This window comes from Dermacentor silvarum, chromosome 9 (assembly GCF_013339745.2).
Source record: "Dermacentor silvarum isolate Dsil-2018 chromosome 9, BIME_Dsil_1.4, whole genome shotgun sequence".
NCBI lineage: Eukaryota > Metazoa > Arthropoda > Arachnida > Ixodida > Ixodidae > Dermacentor > Dermacentor silvarum.
In genome coordinates this window covers 130,653,844-130,675,187 of record NC_051162.1, presented here as the reverse complement: position 1 = coordinate 130,675,187, position 21,344 = coordinate 130,653,844, and the positions used below count along the sequence as shown (strand labels likewise).

At 43.8% G+C, this 21,344-nt stretch overlaps 1 protein-coding gene across 2 annotated transcripts in view; it reads left to right on the top strand.

Annotated features, from left to right (window-relative positions):
• Positions 1-21,344, top strand: part of LOC119464304 (RNA polymerase II-associated protein 1) — a 35,757-nt gene that overhangs the window by 865 nt on the left and 13,548 nt on the right. The window contains exons 2-19 of one of the 2 annotated variants that reach the window (XM_037725214.2): positions 947-1,024; positions 1,654-1,882; positions 3,386-3,544; positions 4,011-4,172; positions 5,637-5,761; positions 7,767-7,877; positions 8,247-8,348; positions 9,367-9,531; positions 10,153-10,278; positions 11,020-11,154; positions 12,099-12,168; positions 13,002-13,108; positions 14,700-14,755; positions 14,999-15,100; positions 18,564-18,789; positions 19,013-19,155; positions 20,026-20,236; positions 21,123-21,278. In XM_037725214.2, coding sequence (XP_037581142.1) covers positions 947-1,024; positions 1,654-1,882; positions 3,386-3,544; positions 4,011-4,172; positions 5,637-5,761; positions 7,767-7,877; positions 8,247-8,348; positions 9,367-9,531; positions 10,153-10,278; positions 11,020-11,154; positions 12,099-12,168; positions 13,002-13,108; positions 14,700-14,755; positions 14,999-15,100; positions 18,564-18,789; positions 19,013-19,155; positions 20,026-20,236; positions 21,123-21,278 — 2,463 coding nt within the window. The remainder of the gene's footprint in view (positions 1-946; positions 1,025-1,653; positions 1,883-3,385; positions 3,545-4,010; positions 4,173-5,636; positions 5,762-7,766; positions 7,878-8,246; positions 8,349-9,366; positions 9,532-10,152; positions 10,279-11,019; positions 11,155-12,098; positions 12,169-13,001; positions 13,109-14,699; positions 14,756-14,998; positions 15,101-18,563; positions 18,790-19,012; positions 19,156-20,025; positions 20,237-21,122; positions 21,279-21,344) is intronic. The other variant, XM_037725215.2, reaches the window with a different exon arrangement.

Genomic DNA, 21,344 nt, shown 5'->3' with positions numbered 1-21,344 from the left:
TCATAATCATTAACACGTCTGGCATGCAGTGAATCTATTTCATGGCATGAATAAATTATGGAGCAACGATGCAAATTGAAGAAACACGAAAACATTTACACCCCTTGATGATTGAGATGTATCACAATATCTAACTTCGTGTTGTCACATAATTTTTTGTTTTTGTTTAATCACATGATTAATACAGTGATCTTCAAGACATACTATATTCACATGGAACATGATAAGTGTGTCAATTCCTCATTGTCTTTGTTATATCTGAAATAGAGCTCAAATACCCCAGCAATTTCATTCCTGTCATATAATGAGCCTTAGTTTGGATTATTGGTTTTGCCCTTAAACCTGCATATCTGTATATGCACAAAAATATATGCACAAAAAAAAAGGTCGAAGCCTTTTCTTGTCTCGTTGTATTCCTCTCCCGAGTGGCTCCTGTGTACTTGTTTGTTTTCTTCTTCCTTTTACGTGTTTACCACACAAAAAAAAAAAGAAATATAAATAAACTGCCATTTGAAAGCCTAGCATGTGTCCTGTCATTCTCTCTTTGCTTGTACTAAATTAATCTGTAGTGACCCCACTACATCTTTCGTAGCCTGTGTGTGGACATTAAAACCCACAATTTATTTTGATTTGCTTGTTACATTTCCTTCACTAGAGTAGTGTTTAGCTGTAATCGTAAACAATGACTCCAGCCTCTCACCCTTATTATAGTGCCTGTGTTGCTCTGCACTAAGACCAGAACATGTTCCATGTGGTTACCACGAAGAGTGGGTTTACCGTTTGCCTATGGTAACTGTGTGATTATGACGCTATGTGGAACGCAGGGCAGGACCACATAAAAATATGGTGAAGCTATGCTTCATTTGGTTGATCATTTAGTATGTGTGTTGACCCCGCAAATGAAGCTAACAAGAATACAAATGGATTTTTTGTTATGCTTATACAGGAACGCAGTATAAATAAAGATCTCATAAAGCCTCCATCTGCCACAACAGCACCATTTCCGGAGCCTGCGAGAGTTTCGGTAAGCAAACATTATTCTCTTTTTTTTTTCAGGTATGTTTACAATGTTAGTAACAACAGTTTTATTTTGACGTTACCTCATTTTTTCGTATTTTTATGCTTCATTGTTTCTGCTCTCAAAAAACTTAGCTTTGTAGAAGTTCTTGCTGTTATTTACTCAGATTATTTTATTCAATGAAAACACTCCTGCCAACGAGCAAAAGAGCTAGGTTCCATTTTATAAAAGAAAGATATGGGCAGCTATACATTCTTTAACAGTCTTAAAGCAGACACCACATGAAAAACATGACGCAGGCACATGTGCTGTTTTTTTGTGTGGTGTTTGTTCGCCTGCCATTAAAGGAATATATAGTAAGCCAGACCAACTTGCCCAGCAACAAGCCTTTTGATCCATGGGCAAGCTTCGTTTAGAGAACTGAATGCTGATGCACAGACAAAAAATACTGCGCGAGTCTGTGTAGCTTCTCATAAAAACGTTTTGACTCAGAGGTGATGCTTTCCTGTACGCACCACTGCATCTACTGTTAGTGCCAATTTTCACTGTGGTGATTGGTAGCCCACAGAGATACGGCATGATTTCTTCATTCCTGGCATTTATGGCATTGTTCATTGCATCAATTTTTATTGCAGGGCATCGCATTGCAAGGTCGCAAGAGCCTCTTTGCAACGAGGTTGAAGAAGCCAAGCCCAGCAAGTCAGCACCATGATTTCCCAAAACCACCACCTTCAGTGTCAACATCCGGCTCGGCCTTGTCAAAGGACGATTATGAAGCCGTGCACTTTGAAAACCTCGGACGACTGGCTTCCATGTCACATGAAGAGAAAATGAAAGCACGACAGGAGCTCCTTTCTCGGCTGGGTATGCCTTCATCTTCTGTGCCGTACATGACGCTGCAATAGACCCTTTTCATAAATAGCAAGGTGCACCAATGCAATGCACCAAGCCCAATACATGGCGGACTGCATATTGTCAACCAGGGTTATGAGAGTACTTCTAGTACAATTTGTTTGTGCGTAGAATACAGGAAATTACTTAGCATACAGTAAGAAACATGTTTTTAAAACTTATTGTCACTTTATGATGAGTGTTGTTGCCATATTCTGCTCCTTCAGGTTTGTGAGAAAGCCAACCTAACAGTTTCAAAGAGGATCTAGTGCTGTAGAAAGTCTGCATGCTTGTAGGCAGAGGGTCACTACGGCTCATTTCGTCGATAAGCGCCCGATCAGTGTGTGCAGGAAGAGCAGACGAATATCTTAACACCTTGTGGACAAGTTCATTTCGTCTGCTGCTGAAGTGCTGATTGGCTGTGGCACGTGGCTCCTGTTGAAGCGCATCCCAGCCCAGCCAATCAGAACTTCAGCAGTAGACGTAATGGACATGTCCACTAGGTGGACTCTTACAGAATACGTCCCCTGGGCTCTCTGTACTTTGAACATACCCTAATAACTTTTGGCAAGATCTCCAAATATTCACCTTGTCTTAAATAAAATTTGGAAGACGCTTAAGCTTCACCTTTAAGATTGGAACGCGATAGCATTCAAAAATCCTTGGCTGTCTTTACAATCCGACGCTATCACGTCTGTAGGTTCAATTTTGTTCACTAATGCCTTGCACCACGTGGAGGGCCTGCGCAGTCAGGTTGGTTCGAGATGATTATTTCTGCCAACGACGCCGGCGAGCCCGCGCCCACGCCGACGCCGGATTTTCTGCGACACGGGGCTCTTAACACTATCGCGTAAAAGGGCTCACCACTGGAGCTCATTGTAATTGCACTGGCTACCTGTGTCTGAAAGCTCATGTGCTTGTGTCAGTGACTGAGGAGTCCATCTCTTTGGTTACAGTGAAACTGATGGCGCAGTTGCTGCATCTTTATTATTTCATACTGTACACTTTGCTGAATACACTGAAGCTCCTCTGGGCAACATTCAACAAAAATTCTGAACAAAAATTTTTAAGTCATCTGTTGCAGATGGTAGCTTAATTCCAGCTTATCAGATAAGGTGCATTAGTTGAAGAGATTGAATTTCAACATTGCCGAATTCAATGGAAGGCCTCATTAGTGTAAATACAGCGCATAAGAAAACTTATACGATAAGGATTGGGGAAATGTTAGTACTTTTTCTGCAATAAACTTGACACTGGAAAATTTTTTTGATGGCCAGTTTCTGTGGTGACCAGAGAAAAAAAAAATTCTGAAGCTGCTTCTAGTGTCCTACATTTGCATTTTGTATAATAAAAATGTGGTGCATTAGTGTAGATATCCATATGCACGTAACTTCTTTCTCTTCATTAATGTAACATATACGCTCTTTAGTGAAATGAGTAGGTTTGATAACTTGAATATTTCTCTCGGTCTCTTAGACCCTGCAACAGTGGCATTCCTGCAATCTCGACGGAAGCTCGCGGACTTGGACAGCTCAAGAAGGGGGCATGCAGAGCAGGCTTCTGCCAATTGCATCCAGGTCTCAAAAGATGGTACGCATAATGATGCCTCATCAAGTACAAAGCCACAGACACCAGGTACGATATAACTATCATTTGATGCAATCTTTAATTGTTTGGCAACTAGCTGGTTTGCATACAAACAACGATAAAGCTTGCTCATCACTATTAAGGAAGCATCCTTAATTACAGTGCATTTTTTAAATTTGACAGTTAATTGAGAATAACTGGTTTCATAAACGTCTTTTGCATGACTTACTGTAGGCTAAGTAATTGTTTACTTTAAGTGATGCTTTTAGTGAAGCGTTAACAGCCTGAGGTGTTTGCTTGTGTTGAAATATCCAGTTGTGCACCGACTAAATTTTTACTGGACGCTGCATTAAGTGTTATGTTTTCTGATAACGTGTTGCTTTGAAGTCAGTAGTGCTCCCTCACATTGCGCATGCTTTTAAAAAATTCCATGTTTGGTTGTGCAAGTTTGTGTCGTTGGCTTTTCATTGCACGTTACGACAGCTATAAGCTTGCTTTCATTTTGCTCTCCCAGGGTCTCATACTGCTTTATTTCCTTCAGATTTCAAAACAGAGCATATAAAACTGGATTTCTCTAAGCCAAATGTGGCAGCCAGTGCTGAACACAAGATTGATATGCCTGCTGGATCCGCTGTCGATTCCCTTGAAGCCACTGATGCCCAAGCACCAGCTTTAGGTGAGCTCTGGACCGGGTTAAGCAGTACTGTTCGTTGACCTTTAATGTCACAGTCATGATCAGCCTATTTTAAACCTGCTGCCAATGAATGGCCTCTCCCAGTGACCTCCTGTTAAGCTTGTCTTGAGTCAGCCGATTCTAGCACATGCTTGCAAATTTCGTAATCTGCCAACTGTCCGTCTCCCCCAACTTTGTTTCCGTTTCTTTGGCAACCATTCTGTGGCTCTAATAATAGACCACTAATTGCACATTCTATGCATTTCATAATTTGCTTGACTGCACTTTTCTTGACTACAATGCCCTCACAGCAAAGATGTAGCTTCAGGGTGCCGAGATCAGTCAGCCAATCATTCAATGAATCAATTGAAGGGAGTGCAGAGCCACTCTAATATTTTCGGGACAGTCTGACATGTGATGTAATAGTTCAGCGGAAATCCGCTAGGTGGAGATAAGTAATTAAAGAGAAACTGAGACATCCACCCAAATGTAGCAATTCGCTACTATGGAAACCCAACCGGGTTCCTCGAAAGAAAACCTCGCAGTTGAAGAAAAATTCGTCCTGGTCCGGGACTCGAACCCGGGACCACCGCCTTTCCGGGGCAGCCGCTCTACCATCTGAGCTAACCAGGCGGCTAGCAGATGGCAGGGCGAAGTCGAATTTGTCGACAACTCGAAGCAAAGGCAAGTATATGATGTAATAGTTCAGCGGAAATCCGCTAGGTGGAGATAAGTAATTAAAGAGAAACTGAGACATCCACCCAAATGTAGCAATTCGCTACTATGGAAACCCAACCGGGTTCCTCGAAAGAAAACCTCGCAGTTGAAGAAAAATTCGTCCTGGTCCGGGACTCAGATGGTAGAGCGGCTGCCCCGGAAAGGCGGTGGTCCCGGGTTCGAGTCCCGGACCAGGACGAATTTTTCTTCAACTGCGAGGTTTTCTTTCGAGGAACCCCTGACATGTGCATTCAGTTTTCATGTCTTCAAATGAGTATATTCTCAATTTCTTTACCGTCTTCTTTTTATTCATGGATGTCCTGCAGGTGTTTGCGGTGGCCACCAACTAGAGTTCACTAGAGTCCTGAATTTTCTGCTGGACGCCCACTCTCAGTTGTTTTGTTTTTCCATTGTTTGGCCATTACACATGTACACCCGGCAACAAAATGTTACAGGGCATGAAATCTGAGAAAAAGCTGAATATCTCCGCAGCCTGTAGCAGTAGCCAGTAAAACTGTATATGGACAATGTTGTTAGCATATTCTAGTCGAAGCCCGAAATGCAAATACCAGGCTGTGTTATGAGGCTGTGGAGATATTCAGCTTTTTTCTCAAATTTCATTCCCCAGAATATTTTGTCGCCGGGTGTACAGCACCAGAAATGCACCCATCCTTGATAACATAGCAGAGCTCATAAAACTGTGTTATGGGGTTTTTAACTATCTATGTGTCAATTTGCCTCACCCTGCAGATGAAGACGAGTTGCCAATCAAGCCAACAGAGGCAGCCAAGAAGTGGATTCACATGGATGAAGTTGAAAAGGACAAGCTGCAGTGGATGACCATGCTCCCACCAGTGAAGGCTGTAGATCCTCAGGTGCCGTGGTGATCTGGCATTCTTTTTCTTTCTATAGTTACGCTTGCCTTATACTTCGCCCTTGGACTTGTGTTGTTGACTGAGTTTGTGTATTTGTGTCGTGGCTAAGCATGTGAGATGCAAAGCAAGTAGATAGGTCAGAGCCCAGACTGAACACACCAGCACCTAGCTTGTCTGTTGTCTTTTGTGCACTACTGCAAGGAAGCAGATGACACTTGGGGTGCCTCACAGCTGCTGTTCAACAGAAGGGTAACAATAACAAGCTTGGTGGCAGTGGCTACCACACTACGATGATCATGCTCATGATATTCATCCGTCTGCCTGTCAGTGAGTAGGGAGCAGAAGGAAAGCTCAAAATTGCACTGTGAAACGTTAGCCCGTTGAGTTCGTTTACCATAGTAATTGAGTCATAATTGTTTGGGCTCCTGTATTTGCTTATTATTGTCTAGACTGGAGGCATGGATCGAGCACAACTGCTATGCCATATTGTACATGGCAACGTGTTCTCCTAATGGGCTAGAAAACTATGCTGGAAAGTATACTCCGTTTCATACTTAGCAGGCAACACTGCTGAGGCTATGCAAATACTAGTGCTGTCACAAAAGTCACATGCCGCCCGTTTCGCAGTGCAGTTGTTTTTGATCTCTCATGCTTCCTACGAAATAACTATTTAATATATTACAACGTAAGCTTGTGGGCGTGACATTATGTTAAATGACATTATTGGGGCACGTTTGTGCTTGCAGTAACCGACATACTATGTTTTGGTCGCGAGTGAAAGTGGTGCACTGTGGCCACTGGCAGCACAACTGTGTCACTGCTCATTCGGTGTTGAATTGGTTCAAATCTCTGACGCCTTTCATGTTGTAATTACGCCATATTTTGCAACATAAAAGTAACAGACATGTTGTTACATCAAATTACATGGTGCATACCTATATCTTCCTTTCACACGTGACACACTATTTTCGCTCATGAACGCAAGCAGAGGGAGAAGTCTGTCTAGCCCTCGTAGTATTGCCTGCTATCTATGAAACAGAGTATAGATCAAAGTATAAGTCGCATGTATGATTGCATTACATTCACCTGTGCAATACGGCTTGTATGCTTTGCCTTTCACAACCTTTCACAAATATTACTATTAATATTTTACCAGTACTGCTCTTTAACTACTGTATTTTTCCGCGTATAACCTGCCACCACGTAAAATCTGCACCCCCAATTACAACAGCCCAGAAAGAAAAAAAGAAATATCCGCACATATACTAATCCGCGGAAATAACTGCGTAGAAAAACGCCCAAATCTTTGCAAAAACAGTTTCCATTTGCGTATGCACAACTCATCCATGCCGTATCTTCAGCCAGCGGCTTTGTTCCCTCCCTCTTTGGCGATGCTGATAAAGCTGGATTCACTTGCCGGACGTTATCGCAGACGAATCAGTGACCTGATAAGTGACATGAATCAGATCACTTCATAGCTAGCATTCACACAACAGAGATGACAGCGCGGATGAAGCAGCTCTTGCATGGGAAACGGCGATCTTAACACGACTGAGCCAAAAACCCCAACAGTTATTTGGCTCACCGCTGTATCACTAAGCGCTTCACATGGACTGAGGGAGCGCCGCGGGAAAGGGTGACGTATGAGTTTATCAGCGCCACGTGCACGATTTGCTAATTACTAAATGCAAAATGGTGATCAGTAAAGAGCAGGAGAATGGGTGCCCATGAAAGTGGGGAGAAGGGAGCTTCAACACGCAGGGGTGAGGAGAAGGGGAGGTTCATTTAGGAGATAACGAAACTTTGAGTGGTGGAGAACCTTGCTTTGAAGTGTGTGGCTTCACAGCAGCGCTGCGTGCGCTGCCCTGAAACCATACTTCAAGGCCAAATTCGCATATAACCCACACCCTGATATCACCGTTACATTTTTTGAATTTTTTGTGTGGGTTATACACGCAGAAATATGGTATCCTTCTATTCTGTATGCACCCGTTCTGTCGTGCAGGATGCAGCAACACCGTGCATTGGACGGTTTGACTTCGAAGGGGAGCTGGTGCCACCAAACCAGGAAGTGCCCGTTCACAGGGGCTTGCATCACCATGGCGATAACCCTGAGGTCAGGCTCATTCTGTCAAATGTCAGAGGACAAGTCAGAGAAAATGATAGATGGTCGTTCTGTGCACAGACCACTTGTATGTTGCACCTGGCTGATTTTACTGGACTGCGCTCACATGTGAATAGCAATGACTTTACAAGTCGCACAGCACAGACATTCACAGTGGTCTTCTTTGTGATTTATTTTTCTTCCTTAAGAGCTCTTTGCGGGGTAATACAAGAGATGGAGGGCACATTGAGAAATTGAAATATAGTAATGGTCACATTTTGAAAGGTTTGACATAAACTGAACATGCAATATAAAGTGTTCATTATAACAACTTAAAAATCACCACAGCATGCGAACGGTAACAATCTCTTGCATTTTCAGATGGCTGGCTACAGCACTGCAGAAATCTTGCGCCTTCTGCGAAGCCAGGTGCGCTCGCAACGCCTGCTGGCTCTGCAGTTGCTGGAGCGCATCCTCACCAAGGTGAACATTTTGTATTGCTTTTCTTCTTTATTCATCAAAGAAATTTTTATAAGCCTTCATTGAATGTGCGATTACTGCATGTAACAAGTCAGTGTGTTCTGAAATAGTAGTTCATGCTTGTAAACTACAGACCAGGAAACCGGAAACGGGACTCCCGCATATGCATACCTGTCAGCAGCCTTATCTGAAAAAGAAGCAGTCTTTCTTGTGTGTTCAAAAGCCTCAACCATCACGCAGTGTGTACTATCTGCTGAATAGCTCATGGCATTTAATTACCTTTTTTTTTTAGTTTTTCTGCAAGTTATGTGGCAATATAAATGCATGTGATTAATAATTTATTCATTCAACAGCAGTGTTCTTCATTTATCTCGGTCTTATCTATACTTAAGCTGGCAAAACCAGTTGAAGAAAGTACATTTCACCAGTTTTACACTGACTGGATGTCTTTGTCTCCCTTTCTTGTGTCTGTGTTTTTTATTGCTGTAGCCTACTAATGATGGAGCCTACTAATGAGCCATGACTGGTCTGACTAGTGAGAACACTAATCTTCTGATAGTGCTTTGCTTTGCAAAACTGCAAAGAGCACATCTATGGAAGACGGGTTTTTTATTGCGCTAAGTTACATGTTCAGTTATGGAAAACCAACTAGCCCAACAATTAATTGTTCTAGAATACCTTGTTGAACTTGTATAAGTGCACTTATGTTTGTTTTCTTCAACTTTCAAGGGGGCCTTTATTTCTTGGATCAGTTTTTGTAGTTTAGCACTATCGTTTTCGAGCTAGAGGAAATTTCTGTTACGTCTTCCATAGATGTGCTCTTTGCAGTTCTGCAAAGCAAAGCACTATCAGAAGATTAGTGTTCTCACTAGTCAGACCAGTCATGGCTCATTAGTAGGCTCCATCATTACTTCGTTACTGTATATCCTCTATTTGTGCTCAATGTTTGTCATATTTCATGACAAAAATAGGGCATTTTTTGCATGTAACGAAAACACTATGCTTGGATTTCTCTTCCTAGCACTGGCTCGGTCACTATGTGGGGAGGATGGAAGGAGGCGACTTGCTGATGCAGCTCCTCCAATCTGGACTGGCACCCCTCGTACGATCCGCACTCGACGATCGAGCGACAGTGGATGCAGCATTGGCGGTGCTCCAAGCACTGCTGGTCTCCCAGCCTGAACAGGTGTGTCCAGCTGAGCTGATGTTTCACTTTGAAGTGCTTAGCAGGTTAACGAAGCAGGCAAAGGAGCCAGTGCGGTGAAAACTGGTGATAACAAACTTGGATACAGTGAACTATGCTCTTAATCAAACACCACAAACAGTGGTGCCATCTCTTAATACTCAAGAAAAGTATTCGTCAGAAAAAATACTTCAACGTCCTGTTTTTTTTTTTTTTTTTTGCTTTTTCTTGTAATTTTTTTTTTTTTTTTCATTTTTAAAGGAGGAAAATGTGCATTGCTTGTTTGTCTTCAAATGTCTACATTTGTGTCTAGACTTGCTGCAGGTCACCCACCGTCAGATGTCATTTTAGATTGAAATTTAACAAGGAAACTAATTAGTGGTAGAGACTGGTTTGTTTACAATTGCCTAATTTAATCATTCAAAACTAGGTGGTTGATGAATGCCATGATGAGAAAAGCAAAAGCAGAGGTAATCACTGGCCAGAGGGTATGAAAATTATTCGCTACAGAAACCACGTAGGCTCTTTGATTACGCCATGCTTGTGTGATCCTTGGCTGATGCAGGTTTGGCCGATGATGCCCTGCATGTATTATTGCCGCCACATTTGATTCTTCATGTGCAGGCATTATTCGGCCGGGCATTCCTGTGGCGGCATGGTCATAGGACCTTTTTCCTGAGGCCTCCCACTGAACTTCAAAACTCAAGTGAAATCTCAGATGTGGACTTGTCACAGATAGACCTTGTGCAGGTAAAGTAGCCATGTTTTACAGGGATCCTAAGTAGGGTTAAAAAGACAAAGACAGACGTAAGAACGACAACATGTGGCACTAACTTCCAGCTGTTTATATTGAGAGGCAGACACGTTTTTATATTGACCTCTTCCGCTTGTCAAGTGGGGTATGACGTCATGTCAAAAACAGCGTACGTACATGACTATCCAAGAAAGCCAGTTTCTATGCAGATATATATAGTGATTGGGAAGCAGTGCACATACGTGTATGCAGAGTTTTGGATGTTAGGTGGTTAAATTAACTCACATGTTCGCGTTTCACGGACTAGTAGGGCCAAGCCTGGAGACATAATGCAGTAGTAAACTGTGCTTATCCTGGAGGCGGTGTAATAACAACTGAACCAATCACAGAGACACAGTGATCCGCGGTTGCGTTGGTCTTGTGGTCTCAGGGTCTTGATGGGCAGGCACGTAATAGTTAATGTTGCAGAATGCAATGGAGAAGACGAACAGATTTATACCATTTAAGTGATCGCTTCACAAAAGCTTAATTTCGCATACATGCCAACATGTGCATTAGATTTGCGTACCATTTTTTCTCGACCCTTTAGGGTGGGTCATATGCGTGAGAATACGCTGATTATCAAACTGTGAGGTGAGACATAGCCTAACTGAAAGCACTACTAAAAGCACTGCAAAATTGGACAAATCAATGCCTGAGCACTGATAAGGGAGGATACTCTTCATTTTTGTTGTCAGGCACTTCTGCGCATGGACTTGCTGCAGCGACTGCATTACATCCTGAAGACGTTGCGGCCAGGGGCCAGCGCTGTGGCATCTGCGTTGCTTGTCATGGCCAGGCTGGCGCGGCACTCTACACAAGCCGCAACAAAGGTGATTGCCCTGGAATCGCTTCTGTGCATTTTACTAGCACTAGTGGCAGAAGACTGTCTAGGTGAAGTGATGGTAGTGCAACAAGCAAGGACACAGAAGACTAGACACCACAAGCACAGTCTCGGGATCAAAACTTTATTCGACAAAAATTAAATTGCATATCTATTTATCTCAGCACCGCCGGGAGAGCGCTGCTGCTAAAGGGGTCAAGTGCGTGCGTTCGGACTGTTCAAGTGTGAATTATTTGGCAAAGGCCAATCTTAGGATCGAGATAACGAAACTCGGGCCCATAAATGCATGGGCGCAGAGCGGGATCTTCGCTTTGGGATCGAATTAGCCGAAAAATTGAATTAATTGAATTCGAATTCACGAAAGTCTTCTACATATTTATATATTGTCGCGTTTGCCTTAAACTTCGCCATTAATGTACAATCGTCAAGTGGAAGCAAATACTTATGCGATGCCTGTAATGTCCCTTTTTTTTTTCTTTTTTTCTTCTCAGAGGTTTGTACAAGAAAAAGTTAGGACAAGCTCCTCTTTTAAGCTGCTGTTGACATTTTGATTTGGTTATGAGTGTCCGTATGTGGAAATTGACATCAATGATTGTAGGAGTTATTGGAATATGGGCCTTGGTAAGAGCAATTTCTTAGTGCAGCTGCTAATTTAATAGCAGTAATAATTTTTTGCCACATAATGTATAAATAGATTTTCTACGGTTCTGGTTGGTGTTAATTGAAACAAGGAGCCCCCCTCTTTAAACTGGGTTCATACAACGGATGCAGTTGTGGATGAATCAGTCAAGTGACATATGGCATACACCGAATGACTTCGCAGCTAGCATTCACATGACAGAGAAGCAGGTGACAAGGCGAACAAACTAAGCCTACTTTTAATTCCCAAAAGTGTGAGCTTTTATTTTATTTATTTATTTTATTTTTTTGCAGGTGCTAAACCAGCCCCACTTGATGAACCTCATTTTTGCAGAGTTCCTGCCGGCTCATTGGAGCTCTCCTGGCAAGTACTGCTGGCTTTGGGCCGCATGTAAATGTTTTGATTGAGAGTAAAATGATACATGGGGGTTGAAACATGGTGTGTGGAATATATCTGGTCATGTTAAATTGAAACCTTTATAGTAGTGAGTCCTGTGCATACATAGAATGTGTATCTGCTCATTTTCAGAAAGTTTTATTGTTGTGCCCTGAAGGCATTGATGGTAACTTTGGAAAACCCAGATTTCTCTGGTCAAGTCAATCCATCCATTTTCTTTTTTAGCAAGTATTTTTTTAGGCACATTATTCATTACCTCTTATAAGGAGATTAGGTTTTATGATGTAGCAGCACAAATAACAGACACGACGGAGCAATGCAAGTCCCTTCTTTTGCGTCTGTGTCTGTTATTTGCGCTGCTACATTATAAACCTAATCCAGCTCCACCAGTTTTCTGTTCTTGTGACGCAGATTAGGTTTACTGAAGTTATGCATTATTATTGCTATATGTGCTGCTGTAAGCTCTCTGGCTTATAAGACATGCCTCCGAGAAAAATTTTAACTACATCAGTGTTAGTTTGCACTTTACTTGACAACAGCATAGAATTTAATGTTGTGCAATAGACTGTACAGTTTCTAGTAAAGTTCCCGAATTTATTGCGAAATCATTTGAAGATTTGAAAACAATAGTTTATGAAAAGCTTGTGGAGATAATGACACAGAGACATATTTACCAAGCACTCAGGCTTGCAACTGTCATTTAATACCTCAAATACTGGATATATTTGAAGATAACTTGTGTTTATATCTTGGATGTTGTGTGATAACATTCATGCCTGAAGTAGCTCATTCTCTTACAGCTGTCATCAAGGGCAAGATGGCAGAAGCTTATGGCAACCCAATGTGGCCAGCACTTGAGTTGGTTCGAACTATTGCCGCAGCTGGAAAGGAATTGGCTGATGTGCTGGTGAGGTTCGCATACTTTCAATGCAGTATAATAGCATGGCCTGCCGTGTACTCTAAAATACAATTGCCTTTCATTTGCAGTTTTGTTCAGAGCTAGATGATGCAAATTTGTGACATACTAACTGTGTGCGCTTTGCATCGGAGCAGGCGAAACTGTAATACTGATTATGGCAGCCTTTCTAGTGTGTGTGTGTGTGATGTTAGAAACTCTACTGGGCACAATTATAGAAGATGCCTAGGCTATCTTCTCAATATTTTGGTACCTTGGTACATATGTTGGTACCTTGGTACAAATTTATCATTCTTGCAGCTGTGCTTGGTAAACAGCTTAAGTTAGTAGAGCAGCTTAAAGAGAGTACTGATGTTGTTCATACAACTGCTAACTCCTGGTAGAAGTTTTCCTGTTGTCCCGTATTTTTCTACATATAACCCACCACTGTTTATTTATAACCCGCACCCCAAATACAACAGCCCGGGGGGAAAAAAAAAAGTGCGTATAACTAGCGGAAGTAACTGCATACTCTTTGCAAAAAAAAATCTCCATTTGCGGATGCATGACTCGTCCACATCGTATCTTCTGCCAGCGGCTCTGTTCCTTCTCTCCTCGGCGATGCTGATAAAGCTGGATTCACACGACGGATGTAATCGCGGATGAATCAGTCACATGGGGACGTGACATGAATGGGATCATTTCGCAGCTAGCATTCAAGTGACAGACGATGACAGTGCAGATGGAGCAGCCCTCGCATGGGCAATGGCGAGGGAAGAAATTGTGACCAAGCCAAAAATTCCAACGGTGATTTGGCTCTCCATACCGCCAAGTGCGTCGCGAGGACCGAAGGAGCACCGAGAGAATGAGTGACGTATGAGCTTGATGGCGCCGTGTGCACTATTCACCAACTACTAAATGCAAAATGGCAACCCATAAAGAGGACGAGAAGGGAGCTTCAACGCACAGCGCTGCTGTAAAGCCACAACTCAAGCGAAATTTGCACATAACCCGCGTCCCGACTTCAGCTAAATTTCTTGAATTTTTGGCGCGGGTTGTACGTGTAAAAATAAGGTAATGCTCCAGAGTTGTTTCATCTGTCAGGTATTAAGGGTGTGGTGCATTTGAGTCAGTTTGTCTAGCAATGGAGTGAAACAGTTCAGCCATTTAAATAATTCCTGCATTGAAGGGAGAAACTGGCAGCAACACTGATTTTTTTTTCTTTTTTTTTTTTGTCTTCGTAAGAAATCATTGAACACCTTTTGCCATCTGTATTTTGCTTTTCAAGCCTAAAAATAATCGAATTCAAAACTCCTGCATACGTGTAACAACCATGGCTAGAACTCTTGCATTGTTGAGCACATCAGAGCCACTCGCCTGTTTTGCTTTCAGCAGCCTGTCATCAATGCTAGCTTTATTGGTAATGTTCTAATGCCTTAATTCTTTTAGGTTCATGTTTAGTCTGACAGCAGAGAGCAGGTATGGAATCAAACAGTGGGCGAGGTAGTTGATATAATACCCTAGTCACAAATGAACATACCATGGGCCTTGTGTGAACCGTTGTTGTTGATGAGCTGTTGTTCCTCTCTCAATTCATTCACAGATACAGAGGCACCGGCTTGGGCAGTGCTTGGCTGCCTACTTAGCCTTAGAACCCAGGTGGGTGTCTTTTGCTGCCATCGATAGTAAAGTTGGTTTCGTGCCGCTAGTTTGCGGTTTGTTACTTTAATTTTTAGTGGCTGGCATTCTTTGCACTCGGCACCATGCAAAGTTCTTTAGCTCCTCACAGTATACTAGGAATTTGCAGCCAGTATAGGCAGAGCCTCTATATGCTTTGAAATGCGTAGCTCAGTGTTTCTTGGTTCTAACTGAAACGTTTTATTTCCTTTTTCACACGTGCAGTGCAAGCCAGTTGCCGGCCGCGGACTGCCTGAACTTGGCCCTGGAAGCACTTCGGACGTGGCGCATTCTTCTCACATATGGTCTGGGTGGAGAATTGTGCCTGTGAGCATTGGTACCACTTATCTCTCTCTTCTCCCTTTTTTTTTCTTTCTTTTCTTTCTTCCTTTCCGTTTAGTGACACACACGGCAGAATACTTTTTCTTTTCCTTCCCTAGTTCCCCACCTATGTTCTCAGACTCGTTTCAATATTCAAACAGTAGTGTGTTGATCTATTTCAATGTTAGAATATTTTCTCAAATCTAAGCAGGACTTGAGCTTGAGAAGAAGCTAAGGACTGCACAAGTGATGAAACCAAAAATTATAGGCTTAACGTTATAAGACAGGAAGACAGTAGTGTGGATTACAGAGCAAACGGAAGTTTCTGATATTGTAGTTGAAATTAATAGGAAGAAGATGAAGTTGGGGGGGGGGGGTCAGGTCACCTGTCATGATGGCTTAACGGCTATGGTGTTGAGCTGCTAAGCACAAGGTCGCGGGATCAAAACCCGGTCGCGGTGGCCACATTTCGGTGGGGGCAAAATGCAAAAACACCCCAAGTCCCGTGCATTGGGGGCACGTTAAAGAACCCCAGGTGGTCAAACTGAATTTGTAGTCCCCCACTACGGCGGACCTCATAATCGGATCGTAGTCTTGGCAACGTAAAACCCCAGAATTTACTTTAATTCTTCTTTACTTGGGCAGGTCGTGTAGTGTGTGGAGCAGATAACCTGTGGTCTATTAAAGTGGCAAAATGGGCACCAAGTGAAGGGAAGCGCAGTTGAGGACGGCAGAGAATTAGGTGGTGTGATGAAATTAGTAAATTTGAAGGCGTAGCATTATGTCATTTGACGCAGTGGTAATGGAAATGGATGACTTTAGAAAATTCAGCGCCGCTTACGGCGCCAAGAGTATTGTGTGAACTTTGAGGGTCAGTTTAGGCTTTGGAGGCCATGCGCTGCATTGCTAGATACTGTGGTCACTGCGGGGTGCTGCGGCGAAGGCCGCGCCAAGATCGCCATCGAAATGCTCTGATGACTGTGGTCTTTGTGGGTGGGCATGGCAATGCGAGCCAGTCCGAGCTCACACCTCTCGCACTTCAACACTTGCAAAATATCTCGCGTGGTCTGCGCCCGCTGGCCCTATGCACGGAAATGTGTGGGGTCAGTTGCTGATGCCCCTATTCGCTGGCTCTTCGGCTACACTTGCCGACGCAACCTCCGTTTTGTGAGAAATGTCTGAGAAGTTATCTGCCTGCGAAACGTGTGAAAGGCTTGTAAACGTTGTCGGACGGCTACTGCAATCAGTAGGGTTTGCGCAGCATTTTGTGAAATGGTGTGCTCTCACATGCTCTTAAAGATAAAAAAACACACTTGCAGGAACTTCCTACCTGTTGCCAGTATGCACCAAGGCGTATTTTTCAGCACACGCTTGGAAGTGAGCACCAGTGGCAGGCAAATTTTTACAATCTGTCGGTGGTCCCCGTCAACTTGTCAAAATGCGTTGTAAAACACATTCACAGACATCTGTTCAAAAAACTTTTTCAGTTTTTCAACTGCCATGAGGCATATTCTAGTGCATAACTCACACGGCTGAGAGCCCCTTTAGAAACTGTTTACGCACCGAATTGCTTTAAACGTAATTGCTGCGGGAAAGTCCCCGCGCATATGAACAGCCGAAATGCAACGAAATAGTAGTGAACGTATAACTTCACGTTCTGATGGTGCCACTGCGATCTCACTGGTGTGTCAGGGCCGTGCGTTTCGTGTGTTTAGCAAAGGCAGATCACGACTCACTAGCTTCGTTGCATATGCAGTATAAACCACTTATAACGCAACCGCTTATAGTGCAGGACCGGATATCATCATCATCAGCAGCCTATATTTTATGTCCACTGCAGGACGAAGGCCTTTCCCTGCGATCTCCAATTACCCCTGTCTTGCGCTAGTGTATTCCAACTTGCGCCTGCAAATTTCCTAACTTCATCTGGACCGGATATAATACGGTCTTTTCAGACTGCCGTTAATTTTCCCATAGTACTCGATGTATACGCGTATCGCTTTTAGTGCAGTTGCGGGACACGAAATACCATAATGTGCGGCTGCCTGGAAGTTCGGCAGTCAACCTAGATGGCAAACGCTCCCCTCAAGCCGCAAATACCGTATTTACTCGAATCTAAACAGCACTTTTTTTTTTATAAAACAGGTCCAAAATTTGCGTGCGCGTTAGAATCGAGTACGACCCTAAATCTGCGTTACCATATATCGGCATTTAAAAATGGCCGCCTCGCACACGTGTCTAGCCTTGCTACTCTCGAGCCTAGCTACTCTCGAGCCTAGCTACCGTAGCTTCCTCCATGTGCTGCAGTACACGTGCTTAGGCAATAGTCTACCATCTGTCTGCACGTTCTCTGCGTCTGCTCTATCAGCATGAAGTACCGAGTTCATCATGATGCCGCATTTAAAAGGAAAGTGATCATGTGTGCGGAGACGGACGGAAATCGGGCAGCCTCTTAGGCGTTCGGAGAATCCGAAACTTGCGTTCGGGACTGGCGCAAACAGAAGGAGAGAATTTTCGCCAGCAAAGCAATGCAGAACGGTTTCAGTGAACCGAAGTAGGACGTAATCTGCGATGATCCACTTCGGCGATACGATCGCCTTGGCTGTATCTCGAAAGCAATCTGCGACGGGGAAAGTCCGCCGCGCGCCGTGTTTTCGCCGCTTATAGGTCGCGTTGAAGCGAGAGGCATGATAGCACGAAGGTCAATTCACTCGCTGCAGTTTGTAACTCGAGCGTTTTGACAGTTCGTTTCCGCGGTCAACGAGCAAGATGTGTTCATGTTTCCTCGTGCGCACGTGACACTGTGCTTGTTAATTTATTTGGTAAGCGAATACGGAACCTAGAGCACGGTGACAGCGACGGCAGAAATGCGCCTGGAGTGTCCATTATCGCAATAAAATAGTTGTTTTGGTTATAGTGCGGTACCGCTTATAGTGCAGATATTTGCGGACTCCGGCGATTTACGTTATAAGCGGTCTACACTGTACCTGGCAGGCAAAAAGCGGGTGCCGGAGCACGTGTGCACTCACTGACTGTGCGGATGGCTGCAGCACATACCGGCACGGCATTTTGTGGCCACTTTGGGTCGTGCTTATCTTTGTTGTGCTATGTAACCTGTTGTGCTATGGTTAACTAAGACGGTAGAAGAAAGGATTGGCTCCAGTTAAATGAGGCACATCCTACGTGGGTGGCTGCAAGTGAAGCAGATGACGGAACGCCATCTGTCAAGATTCCCATAATGCCTTACTGATGGCCACTTAAGGGTGTGCACCGCTTTCTAAAGTCGTCCATTGGAGAACACTTGGAGAGGCTTTCATCCTGCAATGGACATAAATTAAGCTTATGGAGATGGCTGTTGTAGGCTAATCTTTGGCTGAAATAAGTGTGCAACATTGATGCAACCAGGTGTTAGCTACTGTCATGCAAAATTCAGTTATTGATTAGTATTGCCAACATCTTTCCTTCTTAGGGATCTGTATTCTGTGGTGGCGAGGAGGTTGCAGCTGTTCTCAGCGCTTGACTTGGATGGAGTGCCCTTTGACCTCGAGTACGGTGCCCACCTACTCCACTGCCTGTCCATGTTACCCGCAGATGTTGCGAGGTCATCCTTGGCTGGACTGAGCATCGCGCTGAACATTGTTTCCAAGCGATGGCTGACTCTTCTTTCTAGGGCAACAGACCTTCAATCGATTCAGGTATGCCTTGGTGTAAGAACACATCACACCAACTTAAGGTCTGTAGGTGTTGTGCCTGGGGGCTAGTATGTGTCTGCGAGAGTGTCAACAATGAAAGCTTGAAGTCCACAAACATCATTAGTTCTGTTATGTTTTCGGTCAGTGCCTCCTTCAGAGTGTCCATTAGGAGTGTAGGTTTCTTACAGACTGGGCTACCCTTTGATGTGTTTTTTTTTCCAACCAGACAGGAGTGTACATTGTGGCAGCTATGCTGCACTGCCTGTCCTCCATGTGTGAACTCGGTGAAACGCCCGACACCAGTGTAGTGGATGCCATGCAGCTGGTTCTCAAGTCACAGCTTGCCCCGTTTTTGACATTGCAGCTCAGGTATGCTTCACTCATTTGACGTCTTTCTCTGTGTAACTGCCTCCTTCACTGATGGCATTGGTAGGGCCAAGAAACCAGAAAACAACTAAATAGTAACACCTTGTTACTAACTAGTAACGTCATGCTATGACCCGGGAACTTTTGACATTGACGGTGCCTCTTTGCTCAAACCAAGCAATAAAGGGCGTGGACAAATGGTCCTCAGTATGCTCGATGAAGTCCTCTGCTCTCGATAGCAGCAGACCATGCCACAAGAGAATAAAACATGCAAATTTGCACTTCCTTTTGCATCTAAAATAAATAAATAGGCATGAACGCAGGCTATCATCTGTTCTGAGTGTTGCAGAAATAGAAATGCCAGGTTTGCATGCTAAACAGCTAGATAATTAAAAGTTTCCCATGGAAGTACCATTTTGCGTGAAGTTTAGTGTGGTATTTCAAGCATTACTTACCAGTTTTGTCCACAATAAGTTCAAGTGGGTGTCATCTGAGGTGGCACCACTCAAAACATGTTGATTCCAATGCAGCAGAAAGGTGGCGACATCTCACAGCTACAGTGAACACTGCACTGTGTTTTCGTCCGTGGCCTCCGGGATCAGGTGGTGCTTGGAGGCCATGTTTCGCCATAATTATCACAGATGACACCATTGTTTCATTGCAGCGGAATCGAAACTTTTTTTAGTGGAATCTCCACAGATGACACACCTGTTTTATACCCTGAAAATATGGTACTATTAAACTAAACTTCGTGCGAAACGGTACCTCTGTGCGAAGTTTGAGTTAAGCCAGCGGTTTATCAGTAAATTACAAACATATTGCTTAAATTAAAGAGCATAGAACTGCACTCTGCAACATATGCTTTCTCTGCAGCACCTGCTCTTCACTCCTGGCTGAAAGTGAAAGAAATAAAGTGCAGCCAGATTCCAGCTCCAGCGAGTGCCTTCCATGTGTTGCATCCGAGGAGCCTGTCCCTTGCGAGGGTTGGGACATGGCTTCGTTTGAACTCCTGGCTTCTATGGCCAGGCTGCTTCGCACAATGGCCACCAAGTCGGAAGTTGGCAAGCGCGGAGAACTCTCTGCGGTAAGGAGAGTTTATCGTTTTTAGCTTCTGCAGTCGCTTATGGCGCTTACAGTTCACAAAATTTGAAATGGGCTTCCGTTACTTCGAGAGAGCTGTCGCTGGAGATGCGATTTGGACACCACTTATTGTAGGCAAACCCAACAGATTCGTGTGTTGCCATAAAACTTGTTCCCATTTCAATTTCAGAGCTCTTTCCTGGTGCTTTTTGTCAAACCCTCGTCTCTTAGGAGGCTTTAGTGCCTCACCACTTGGAGTCACTGAGTAGTGGCTCCAGCAAAACGTAAAGTGAGAAATGCAATTGGTGATGTGGCGGTGGAGAATCGATGCCACTGCTCCAATACATTGACCTCCGAGATGGGTAGCTGTTGATACAAAAGTTCAGCGCAATTATGGGCAGAGCATGGCGAGCATTGTTGCTCGGACATGGCACACAACTGTAAATGCAGTAAAAATGACGAAATGGAGGGAAGGCATCAAGGACATGAAAGGAAGAAGCGTTTCATTGCCAATAACTCTGTTAATACAAGGCACATTCATAAGCTTTTTTGCTGGAAAATAATCGTGAAGAGGTGCCCCTAGATGCCAGATGCATTCCGCACCTTTCACAAGTGGTTTTGTCGGGCATCTTTAAGTGCATTCTCCTTTCCAATTTTTTTTTTTTTTTTCCTGGCTCTATGTTGGTTTAGAGCCTTACAACTTGTTATAGAGACAACTCAGTTATGTGAATTTCTTCCATTTGATATTGCCCTAAATGAGTCTATGCTTTTGAGCATTAATAATGGCAGTAATTTTTTTTTAAAGTAGGCAGTATACAAGTATTGAGTGCAAGTATTACACATTTTAATTTTGTGCATTCACCCTTCTAATTTCTTTCCCCCCTTCACAGACGAAGGCCAGCCTTGTTTGTAATGCTGGCGTCAAAACCTACTTGGACCAACTCTGTTCTCGCGCTAAGCACTGGACTCGGCACTGCAGTCAGCGATGGCTTTGCCGCCCAGAGTTCAACCTTCTGTTTGAGCTGGGACTACTTGCAGCATCCGAGGTGGGTTGAGCATTGAATGGCAGCCAATCATGTACATGGGTGTGGCTGTGTGTCACTGTGAAAGCT